General features: G+C 39.5%; 1 protein-coding gene across 3 annotated transcripts; it reads left to right on the top strand.

The window, feature by feature from the left end:
• Window positions 1–312: 312 nt before the first annotated feature.
• LOC131240543 (uncharacterized) lies at window positions 313–8,669 on the top strand. 3 transcript variants are annotated; one of them, XM_058238832.1, is made up of 5 exons: window positions 313–523; window positions 3,962–4,580; window positions 5,319–5,804; window positions 7,015–7,247; window positions 8,366–8,669. In XM_058238832.1, exons 2-4 carry the CDS (start codon window positions 4,044–4,046, stop codon window positions 7,177–7,179), a joined length of 1,188 nt encoding a protein of 395 aa, XP_058094815.1. In that variant the 5' UTR covers window positions 313–523; window positions 3,962–4,043; the 3' UTR covers window positions 7,180–7,247; window positions 8,366–8,669. The 3 variants fall into 3 exon arrangements, with proteins under 3 accessions (XP_058094815.1, XP_058094814.1, XP_058094813.1); XM_058238831.1 differs by having other exon boundaries at window positions 3,962–5,804; window positions 7,015–7,238; XM_058238830.1 differs by having other exon boundaries at window positions 3,962–5,804.
• The last annotated feature ends 3,930 nt before the right edge of the window (window positions 8,670–12,599 follow it).

The following is a 12,599-nucleotide window of genomic DNA, read 5'->3' as shown; positions in this document are numbered from 1 at the left end:
AGAATTCAGAATATGGACGGTTTCGATCATCTGACAATCCCATCATGTGACGGACTCAAGGGGCGACATATGATTGTAACCTGTTTCGCGACAGAGGCAAGACTAACTCCTTTCTTTCGTTTTCTGCGAAGAGAGAGAAAGTTCATGTATCGCGGTTGAAGAGTTGGAAATTGAACATAGAGGCTTCAGTCCACGTGGCTGACGACCGCGTTTCGTCGACCTCACCTTACAGCCGTCCACGTGGCTGACGGCCACGTTTCAACGATCTTACCCGACGGTTTGTCGTCCATTTAACTCTCTCTACGCCTCATGCGCACATTAGGTAACCACCTTCTCTTTTAATCTTTTTATTCAAAACGCGCGCGCTCCGTCTCTTTCGACTGTTATTATTCCTTATTGACGTATACATTCTCAAAGCTGTTGTAAAATCAGCCCAAAAGATCGATTTTTCGCTCTTCCTTTCTGAAGAATCTGCGACGATCCGATTTCAGGGGGAGGCCGAGCATCGGATCCGATTCTTCAGGTGAGTTAGCGGATCTGCTTTTGTTATATTATTTCGGATTCCGTCGATTAATTCAAGACGAACTATAGTGCTGCTGTGGTCCCATGGTTCATTGATCCAAGCCGTTGATCTGATAGGTCAAAGGGTGGATTGAGTATGCTCCTGACATCCCCCAGATTGGAAGACCCGACCTTTTGGTATTTGGATTTCTATGTTGAATGGGAGACTTTTGCTGTAATTTCTCATTAACCGTCTGTTGTAGGCCATTGATCGAGGTTGGGATCTTTCAATCTGGATTCTGGAAGTATACCCGTCCATAGTGGGCCCGTGAGATCAACGGTTTCGGTCACAGAAGCTCGTGCCCCACATATACGGAGTTCTCTGCATCCGCAAATTCGTTGTTTGATCATGCACAGGACCCAATAATGCCTCTTGATTAAAATTGTGAATTTGAAATTTTTTTTCCTTTTTTTTAAAAAATTTATTTTTGGTATTTGGACGTTTTTTAGGCAGCTGGAAGCCGAGAAGGTGTTTTGGACAGCCTTGATTTTTGCAAATTTTCTAATTAATATTGGTTTCTTAGGTCTTACTTTTATATTTTATATGTAGTAGAAATTCAATGTTGGACCTTTTTTTATTGGACCTTTTGAGTTGTCTGTGAAATTACTTGTTTGTTAGTTTCCATTGGATTTGATTTTTTTTTAAAAAAAAATACACGTTTGAACATTTTCTCGCCGAAGTTCAGAGGGTTTTTATTTATTCTAAAATTTCTTTCTTTCTTTTTTTTTTCAATTTTCATCATAGATAGATTTTTGTTAGTTCCGACTATTTTAATCATGATGATTATGCTTGAAAATTGAATTATTTGGAGTTCCAATGTTGCGTCCAGGTTTGAAACTTTAATTGAGCTTTTCAGTTGAAATATTCTCTTCTGATTTTGGAAGTAGAAGTGGGAGAAGAAGCTGAGAAATTGGTCTATCTGCAGTTTGCATTTTCAAAAAACGTATTTTATGTCTTTGGCTTGACAAGAGTTGATTATGCCCGGATTTGATATGCAGAACTCTTTCTATAGATGTTTCGATTCAGTATATGGCATTCATGTTATGATAAAATTTTGTTGAAACTTTTGTTTGATGATTTTTTTCATTTCTTTGAAACGCTCAAATTCGAAATGGAATCAGTACTTTGATTTGTGAGATTGACTCATTTGAGGTAAGAAACAATTGCCGAGTATTTGAAATTTTGACCCAACTGATTTTTAACCTGGTTTTTAATGAAATTTTAGTCTTGACTCAATAAACAGAGCTTAGGCGATCCCAAATTGATACAACGAGTTTCGAATCAAGCAGCAATTTTCTTTCTTTCTTGCAGAAATTTTCTTCTTCTTCTTCATCTTAATTCCAAGCTGATACAGCGAGTTTCAAATGAAGCAGCAATTTTCTTTCTTTTTTTGTCTTGACTAAATAAACAAAGCTTAGCAATCCCAAGTTGTTGCAGTGAGTTTCGAATCAAGTGGCATTTTTTTTATTTCTTTCTTGCAGCAATTCTCTACGGATGATGATAATACCTGGAACTAGTAAACTAAAAAGTTTCTTATTGATAAATGACATTTTCCTTATTTTGTGTGTGTGTGTGTGTGTGTGTGTGTGTGTGTGTGTGTTTTAATTTCTGTCCTACAAGCGGATGAAATCCACTACTTTTAGTTACATGACTCAACTTAAAAGTTCAAGGATCTCCATCAAACCTGTTTTGATTTCTACCTCCTCTTTTACCGCCGTTTATGCGTATTAACAGTCAATATTTGGACCTGTTCAGCTTGTCATGATCTATGGTACACCAGTTCATCTTGACCAAACCAACTACAATAGTATTACTATATTTGTGAGCACAGGATAGCAGTCATGGAAACCAAGACAATTTACTAGTCAATGGAAGTTAGGTAATTTTTGTCTTGAACTTGAAATCTGCCATATGGGTTGCCCAATATAAAATAGGCAAGAAAGAACTAAGGTATCTTCATTTTTTTTATACTCTGCTAAAGATTCCTTTAGACAGTTCTAAATCCTTTTCCGTTGATAATTGTGCTATATATTTTTGTAGTCCCAAAAATCAGTTGCATCCAAAACGGAGGTGGGCAACAAAATCTAAAACCATGTAAAATCATGCCTAAAACATTTAAAAGCACTTGGTGGGGCCCACTTGAGTTTTGAAATGGCCTGAAATTTGGTGTTACGCTCATCCAAGTGGGACGGACACAATGGATGGGTTAGATGTCTGAACCACATCTCCACAGGCCCTATAAACAATCCGGAATGTTTCAATGGACAGGCATCTACTCTCAACTGTTGTCTATGGTGTGGCAAGCCTAAGTCATGGATTGGTGTGATTTTTAGGCCCATGGATCACGTTGGATGGGTGCATCTAATTGATGGTGTGGATGTCCAACACACATTATAAAGGGGCCCACAGAGCTCAACCTCATGGGAAATTCCCGTAAGATCGACCTCATAGAAACCTTTTCCCTGTGTGTGTGTGTGTTTCTCATTGTTGTTCTGCTAGATTAGCCTTGGTCAGGGGTTCACTTTACCATTTAGTTGATAATTACAGATTTAGCATTGTGGATGATATGGAGGCCAACGGTTGGTTACTGGGTTTTAGCCCATGCCTCGTGGTAGAGAGAGAGTGTTTCAACACAGGTCACGGGCTCAAGCCCAGGAATGACTAATGGAACCCAACTTTTTGAAACCTAAGCCCTTCATCTGGTAGGGCCCATCGCAGAATTATTCATGCACTATTATCTCCCCATGAGATGCTCCTAGCCTTCCAATGAAAATGAACAACCACGACATGGCCCACATTAATGAGGACCAAATTAGATGGTTAATATTGTCTGAGGGGGAAGGTTTGAGGAGTCGCTCCTATCCATAGGGCTGCCAATGGGCTGGGCTTGGACCTGAAAAATCAAAATTTTGAACAGGTCCTGCCTATCAGGCCTGGCCTGAAGAGTTCAAAATCCGGGCCTAAGCCAACTCCAAGCCCAGCCCGTGGACAGCCTACTAAGCACACATAAAAAAATTTAAAAAAAAATTTAAAAAAAAATAATAATAAAATCAGTCATTTTATTTTCATCTGTCTTTAGTTATGAAACCTTCTTTCTACCTGACACCATACATCTCACATGTAAAAATACCGTTTATGGTACAGGTCCGGCATTTTTTTTTTTTAAAATCTGAAACATTAGTTTCTAGAACAATGGTGTTCTTTGCACCTGGCTACGTCCTTTTTAACTGTCCCATCTATATGTTATCTGTATCTTTGCAATTTTGCTTCTTAACACCTTTGCATTCTAGAATCGATAGTGAAGTTTTCATGTCTCCGGAGACTTACCTGAAGTATGCATTGTTTTCTTTTATTTTACCATCTAATTAATAGGTGCTAACGGTTCATATTATTGGTCAGGTTCATCTTATGATGTGATGGGACCTGGTTAAGAAGCGGTTGTTAGCTGGCATTATTGTCCTAAGGCAGTTAGAGCACTGAAATGGAAGGTTCATTTGTGAATTTGAATGAAGATTTCCACGAGAAGGAACTTATGATGCTTAGCTCAGAAGAAGGCACCAGAGTTGCAGATGACAATGGCATAGTGTTTTCTGCATCAAAGCTCAAAATGGTCCTAGATAAGATAATACAAGAGCGATCAATAACCCCAGATATCAAGAATCAAAGACACCTTCAAGAATGCCTTCAAACCCCATGTGGCAAGGAACATAGGATACCAAAGTATGTAAGTCTCGATGAGAATCTTCTGCAACGTTGCTTGGATCTGGTAGAAGCAGGAGCTTCTGACTCTCTAAGTATAATTTGTAGAGCAACAACCGCATTTGGTGTGCCTGCAAACCTCAGGTCCTCAAAGATGGAGGTTCTTTGTGACAGCTTGAAACCATGTAGAAGGAAAACAACTAGTACAGGTGATCAGGGTAATTATTTTGTTGGATGTACACGTGCAGCTTGTCCCAGGAATGAGATTACTAGCCCTATTGGACCATTGATTTTTGATACAGCTGAAGGGAAATACAAGGTGAGGAATCTTTTGAAGAGCCCATTATTTTTCCATTTACCTGATCTGGATAGTAATATGAACTTAGGAAGAATGAAATCAGTTCGCATTAAAGATACAAAATACCCAGAGTCGATTAGCTTTGCTTCTGATCTAAGTATTCCTTCCCCACAGAAGCCATTAATTAAAAATTTATCTGTTGTGAAACAAAGATATGGGTCGAAGATTACCGACAAAATTCCAGTTCCATGCTCAAGTACAAACTCAACATCTTCACGTCAGTCCACTTCTTCTGCATGTGTTGCTACTTCCAAGGGAGTGATTCATTGTGTATGGAAAAGTGGAACTCCTTATTTTGTGTTCTCTTTGGATGATCAAGGGGAAGTCTACATAGCAAACCCATATAACATAGAGTGTTCGGATGATAAGACTCTGGATTATATCTATGAGTTCCATTCACAAATAGATGATAAAAAAGAACAAGGGGGTCGGGGAAATAATGTGTCAGGTCTCGTTGGTAAAATGAAGGTATCAAGTTCCCTAATACTCACTTCAACCGACCTAAAACTCAGGGAAACAGAGTTTGTTTTGTTTGGTGCTGGTGGAGAACTTCTTGGGGACATGCAAAGTTCAACTCCTCGTAGGAAGAATAAGCGGTTATCGAAGAAGGTGGCAGATATATTTAGGACAAACTCATGCAAGCATAAATTCACCACCCAATTTGGTAATCCAAGTTCCATATTTGATGAATTTTCTCAGGAACCACAAGTAGATATGTTGTGTATGCTCAATGAATTGGATAAAGATAACCTTCTGTTAATTGATCCCACACCCAATCTTGAATTGGCTGCCATTGTTGTGAAAGATCATCACCATGATGACAGTCAGGAAACAGGAGTTGGAGGTTGGGGCTTGAATTTTCTCAAAAAAGTTGGAGTTCAGTGCGGTAATGGGTCTCTACAGTCCTCTTCCGAAAGTTGTGAAGGTAGTTGTTTGAGAAACGAAAATGAGGGTCTCATGAGTATGGACGTTCTAGTGCCAGCAGCGTTTCATGGTGGCCCAAGAAGCAAAATTGGTGGCCCATCAAGTCTTACTCAGAGATGGAGGTCTGGTGGACACTGTGACTGTGGTGGATGGGATATCGGCTGCCCTCTCACAGTACTCAATACAAAATCAAGAAAAGCAGAAAGTCCATCCGAAATAGATGCACAAGAGGACTGCAGATCGTTTGATCTATTCATAGAGGTGCACCTTCTACTTCTTTTAGTTGGTTTAATTGACCCATGAAATGAGAACTGATGAATGTGTGTGAGACTTTTTGAAACTGATGGGTGCCATAAATGAAAAGATGCAGAGATATCTTTGATGTTTCCTGCACATATTAGAATGTCCTTTCTTATGAGATGAAGAAATGCTCTTACAGTTTCCAAAAGGAACCACTATTTGCAACCATTTTTTTATGGATCCTTTCTTTCAACTTTTGGTAATACAATAGTATGATAGTAGAAGAAAGATTATATCTTTCTAACAGGGAATGCATAAATATCCATTCCCTTTTTAAAATCCCTTCATCCGTCAATATTGAAAGGACTTTGTGGTTTTTCATGTCTCAAATTAGAGTATGTGCCAAAATATCACATTTAAATTTTTACCCAAGGGTGCATGTGGTTGCACCAAATATCATGAAATTTCATGGTATTTCATGATTAATCCGACTAATTTGGTGTAAATTTTCTTCTTTTTTTTTTTTTTTTCTTTTTGAAGGGTCACAAAATATATTAAGATAGACAAATAAGTACAGAGAGGAGGCGGCACCGCAGAGATAGCGGGGCAGCTAAACTCCTAAAAAGATCAGATTACAGCCCTTTAGTTTATCAACATTACTTGCCCAATCAACTACTAGCCGCCTAGCTCTAGAAGCAACAAAATTTTGGCACAGAATCCAATTTGAGACATGATATTTGGTGCAACGAAATGCTACCTAAATGGTGAGGGTCTTTTGCCATTTCCATCAGTTTGGAAAGTTGGATTAACATTGTTTTTCCTCTTATTGTCTTAGGAGATTATATGGAAACCCTATGTTAAAATACAAGGCTGCACTTAACAGTTTTTGCCCATTTCATGAATTCAGTAACATAAAAAGATAATTTCCTCGTTGGCTTTGACTTTTGAGGCAGTGTGGAAAGCTTTGGTCCTCAGTGTCGAGGCATCTTAGAATGATTCTCTATATGGTTTCTGCTTATTGCAGCAAGGGGTTGTATATCATTGAAAAAATATGTGACTAATTCAGTAACATGTAGTTTATGAATAACTCCTTGATTTCGTAGATGCCATTCAATCATCTTAAATTTCTTTTTACCCAAAAAAAAAATAAATTAATTAATTATTTATTTATTTATTTATGCATTGACATATCTTAAGGTTAAGATGAGTCCACTGATTTGCTATTTTGCAGGGTGCAAAGCAAGGTGTACCTGCCCTGACAATGGTGAATGTACATGAAGGCCTGTATTATATTCACTTCCAATCAACTCTGTCAGCTTTGCAGTCTTTTTCAATAGGAGTGGCGATTATCCATGCACAAACTCCATCTCTTCGTTCAAAATCATGGAGGGGTTGACGCTGTATTTATCAAGGATTGGCTTTATGCAACATTGACGGATTCCTTCTACAAGTGCGGTAAGAATGGTAAACTAAGTTATTTATACAGGAGGATATTTATCATTGATCATTCGTCTCGTGTTATTGTTCTCTGCTGTAGTGACCATTTTCATTCCTCAGTTCTGCATGACTTGTACTGAGAGGGACTTGCATTTTATTCCGCCATAACTTGCATTACCCTCTGATGGGATTCACATGCTTTTGATGACAACGGATTTGAATGCTGTGTTGTGGCATATGTGACGGAAGCAGCAAATGCAGTATGCAGGTTTTATAAAGTTTCAAGCGCCCTTGTAGATGGAGGCTTGCCTGTCTCCATCATCACCACTGCATGCTCGGTACACTTTTAGGGCAACATTGTTCTGGTGTGCCACCATGTGAAGGGGATATAGCTAAAAACTTACAGCTATCAAGCCATCTCAGCCAATGCTTTGTTGGTAGTCTGAAAATGGATGGTTAATAAAAATCTGAGCAATGAGAACTGATTGGATAAATAGGATTGTTTGATCGCCATTATCTTTAGGCTATGGCCGTCCACATGGAGGCTGAGCGTGTAAAGGGTTCCAATCACCCTGGACTTCTGCCACTTTCACCAGAGATGCTAGTGACAAGCAAAGCCTCCATCTCCAAGGAGGCTCCCAAGTCTGTCTAGATAACCTCATGTAATATTTTATGTCTTTTTACCTCCTTTTTTTTCTCTTTCTTCTTTTTGGAACAACAGTAGTCCTGTCTCTTTTCTTTTCTTTTTTTCTTTTTCTTTTTCTTCTTTTCTTTTCTTCTTTTTTTTTTTTTTTTTTTTTTTTTTTTGTCTTTTTAACAAAACCAGTCCTTAATTATCTTTAGCCACCTTTTCTTCCCTTCCTTGGCAACCATCATCGGCATGGAATTTTCTTTCCATTCTTTAAATCCTTTCCAAATTCAATCAGAAACTCACCTCTTTTTCCCAGAATTTTCACTCAATATAGTCCAATGAGAAAAGATCAGTCAACTCAGTAGAACCCAATCTAAATATTTGTTCAAATTTATCTGTTAAAAGATGATGAGTATAAATTCCATAATGATATTGTGTTGGAAATCCCTCCTAAGGATTTCTTGGCAGTTTTTCTAGCTGTGGTAATGTTCTTCTCTTTTTTCTTTTTTGGTAGGTGGCTTACATGTATATCAGTTCAGGCAGACTGAAACTTATTACGAAGTAGCTAACACACGGACTTGATACCCTGACTCACTTCCCTTTGTGAGGCTTTGTACCAACTCGGCTTTGAGGAGTTTTCCAGTATGGTGATTCAGGTTAGCTAGAGACTAGAGTTATTGAATGCTGCCAGCAAGGTTTTGCACCTTTTTTCTTCTTTTTATTAGTTTCCTTTTTGTATATTTAAGAATGTGTAGTGGATCGTCTTTTGCAATTGTAATTCTTTCTCGTAATTCAGGGTTTTTTTTTTTCCCGCCCCAGATCATTGTTATGGTGAATTTTATGTTTTGTTATCTCATTTTGGGATGTGTTTGGTAGAAGTATCTTCAATTCGGATTTCTGGCAGTGATGTTTCAAGGCTGACTGGCCTTGAAAAGGTTCCATGTTTGGAGCAACACTGAAATGGGATTATCTGTTGACCTAGAGCTATCTATATTTCCATCAAACGAGCCCAAAATATTGATACCGCTTGTTTCATCTTGGAGCTGAAATCAATCACGCCCAACTCTGCCTTCATGTTCTCGCCAATTCTCCATAACTCAAGACTCCTGACATGGACCACTTATTTTGCTGAGATTTCCATGGTGCATTGGCGGGCATTAGTAGAATCTCATGTGGAAGTTTGGAAAATTTTCAAACTAGTTTCAGTTAGGCTTTTAAGATTAGAAGTTGAGGTTGTTTGTTCGAACAGGTTTATGTTTTCTGCATCAGTTCTCGGATCTGGCAAATGAGTTTTGATTTGGAATTTGGCTGATCTGCGATTTTTTAGGAATGAGGTTTGATAGGCTCTTTTAGCATGTTCCATGAGAGAATTCTTGAGAGAGGAATTACATGATCGTCATCCTGCAGTCACTCAGAAATTTTAAGGGTAGCATGTATTAACTCAAAAAAAACTACCTGATGTCACCGTGTTACAATCCGAAGATCAGATTGGTTGAACAATACTAACCTCTGATTCGTGGACACTTGTTTGTGGAAATACGACTGTTGGATATTTTTCATTTTTAACTGTCCAATAAATGTCGATAGTCATATAATCAAATAAGCTTCATTTTTTGTTCATGATACATCTATACCAGGTACCATAATTTGGGGGTTTAATTGTACACGGATGATTTCCATAACAGAGTCTACATTCTCTCAGCTACAAAATGAAAATCCCAGGGCATGAAACAATCATCCATGCATATGGTTCAGGCCTCGTGAAAATCAATCTACTGCTCTGTTTTGTCGTGATCTTGCTAATTACTTCGCCTCATTTGCCCGGAACCCTTGTGGGCCGCGCTCATGCATTCTACCATGACTGCTCAGTTAGGATGCCAAAGAACATAAGATTGGATAATGTTATAACTTGAACTGCCTTAACAACATAAGTCCAGTTCTAATGAGTTTGGAGGAGTTGTTTTTTATTATTGAGTCTTAAATGAGGAGAATTCAACTATATATGGATCTATAGATCTTCTAATGCAATTACATACATAGCCTAGATTGTACCACTTGGCATTTTTCCAATGGTAGAAGGATCTTTTAGAATGTCCTATGAAAGTCTGCTCCAAACTTCTCACAGAACTCATCATGGACATGTTTGCCGTCAGTAAGAGATGCAGCAAGAGGAGCCGTGCCGACATGCTTGCCGACCTGGCACATGAAGAACACCTATGCCATTGATCAGGTGGGACGGATATTTTAGGTTGCATTGTGAAAATATTGCCGTTCGAGGTTGACCATGCATGTATGGACATTTGAGCTGAGTATCAGTTGCAAGTCTTTCTAGGCTCTGCACTATTTTCACACACGTGAGGCCTACTTGACAGTTGACGAGCCTAAGTTTAGTCCCAGATGATATACAAGGTGGGTCCCACCTGATACGTTGCTTGGCAGCAGCAAACCTCCTCCAGAGAAGCCTTCAGCCAGTGATAGTATGATGATGGGAGAGGTGGTTCTTCCTGACTGAAAATTTAAGGGTGGCGATGTGCAGACAGCTTGACCAGCCCACCTGCTTTGGACTGGGCTCAAGCCTGTATGCATGGCCAATCAAATTTTGGGCTGCACTTGGGCTCTATTCATTTGAGCCTAACCTGGTTTATATCCTCAAAATATTCCATTCCATTCCATTCCTTGATTGGGCAACGCATGCATTTTGAATGTAGACTGCTAATTTCATTCCTCTAAGTGTCTATTTCTTTCTATATGTGTGGCCCACTTGATCAACAGGTGGATTTGGAACATTTGAGTGGGGAGTGGGGATTTTATCAATTTTCGAGCTGGGGTGGATCACGCCTAGGTGCAAAGAAATTTTCAGGGCTTAGGATTGGGCCTACTTTGCTAGACCCGCATGGGCCATGCTAGACCTTGGGCCTTCCCTAACCTAGCCCATTGCCAAACGTACCGATAATACATTTCCCTCGCATGCGACTTGAATATAGAAACCTGGGACAGGAAGTTCTTGTACTGGGAAGCTAGGTGGGGCGCTCAGTGATGTTTGTGAGAAATCCATCTCCTCTATTCATTTTGCCAGCTCATTTTGGGACATGCGACCAAAAATGAGGCAGGTGCAAATCTCAAGTGGGCCACATGAGTGGAAACAATGGGGATTGAATGGTCACCATTGAAACATTTGTGTAGTCACGTAAGTTTTGTATCAGGTTAAGTTTTTCGTATTCTCAGTTCATCCCAGTGGGAATGACTTTATAAACGTCAAAGTGAAGCCGGGAAGATTTCAATGGTAGAAATTTCTTTCCCCACTTTTCCCTTCTCTCGAGTTTTGGATGTGCCGCGCTGCTGTTTTTTTTTTTTTTCCCCTCATGTACTAAACTGAGCTGGCAAAACGGGTGGTTTTATCACAAACATCATGGCGGGCCCCAACGGTCCTAAACTGAGCTGGCAAAACAGGAGGATTTATCACAAACATCATGATGGCCCCAACAGTTCTAAACTGAGCTGGCAAAACGGGTGGATTTATCACAAAGTAGCCCCCAACGGTCCTAAACTGAACTGGCAAAACAGGTGGATTTACCACAAACATCATAGTGAGCCCTAACAGTCCTAAACTGAGCTGGCAAAACAGGTAAATTTATCACAAACATTATAGTGGCCCCAACAGCTTCCCAGAGCCTTTGGCAGGTAATCCACGTCCGTCTGGAATCCTCCGTATAACTACACCTGCTTGAAATACCCAGTCTCGGGCCCACAATGTTACATACGTAACATCCACTCTGTCCATGAGGTTCTATCCTCGATCATGGGCTCTTAAGCCAAAAAATAAAATAAAATAAAAATCAGCTAAATCCACAGCTTATGTGGGCCACATCATAAATGTTGATTAAGATGGGATGCCAACCATAGGTTTATATATGAGGCTACAATTGAACATGTTTCATCAAACCCAATAATCTGATATAACTCAGCACGCCACATCACATGAAATAAAAGGTTTCAGGAGCAAATTTACATTGCTGACATTGTTGTGATCCATTGGAGTTTTGTATGGGGCAGATCTTTTTATATGTAGAGTTTGAATAAAGGCTCTCTCACCTTATGAAAATGTGTAGATTTACATGTACAATATGGTGGTTCATTGTATGATACCCGTATAATTTCAGCTCCTCTAAGTCAACCGAGTGGCATGGAAAGGCAGCGGATTATTGATGTAGAGCGAGTCGCGGACAGTTTCATGGCTAAGATGGATCAGAAAAGGCCCGGTCGACGACAGAAGTGATCCGGACCATCGGACCTTAGATCGGGCGTATCTCGCAATCCGGAATGAGTTAGCTGACGTAAAATATATGATTTTGGGGTAGAACGAGCTACTTTAGCCAACCAACCCGCTACGCCGGGTTGCGCCGCCCGGAATTGCGAAAAACCCCTTGATTGACGGTCGTTTCCCTGTTTTAATTTCGTTTTTACTATAAATAGTAAGTTTTAGTTTGATTATAACTCTTCATCCGTTGGGCTTTAGGAGTTGCGCCCAACGTGAAAAGAGCTTAGAATAATTAGGGGAACGGTTTGGTGAAGCCAAATAGGACACTTACTATTTTTGGCCGAAAACCTTGCGCACTAGTAGACATCACGACCGTCTATAAATAGTAAGTTTACTATTTATAGTAAGTCGCGGATTCTAGGAGTTTGAGTTGTAGTTTGATTATGATTTCTTTCCCATTGCTTGATACCCTTATTTAAAGGGTTGTGAA

Source organism: Magnolia sinica, chromosome 3 (assembly GCF_029962835.1).
Source record: "Magnolia sinica isolate HGM2019 chromosome 3, MsV1, whole genome shotgun sequence".
Taxonomy (NCBI): domain Eukaryota; kingdom Viridiplantae; phylum Streptophyta; class Magnoliopsida; order Magnoliales; family Magnoliaceae; genus Magnolia; species Magnolia sinica.
Note: the sequence above shows the minus strand (reverse complement) of the source record. Positions and strands in the feature narration are given on the sequence as shown.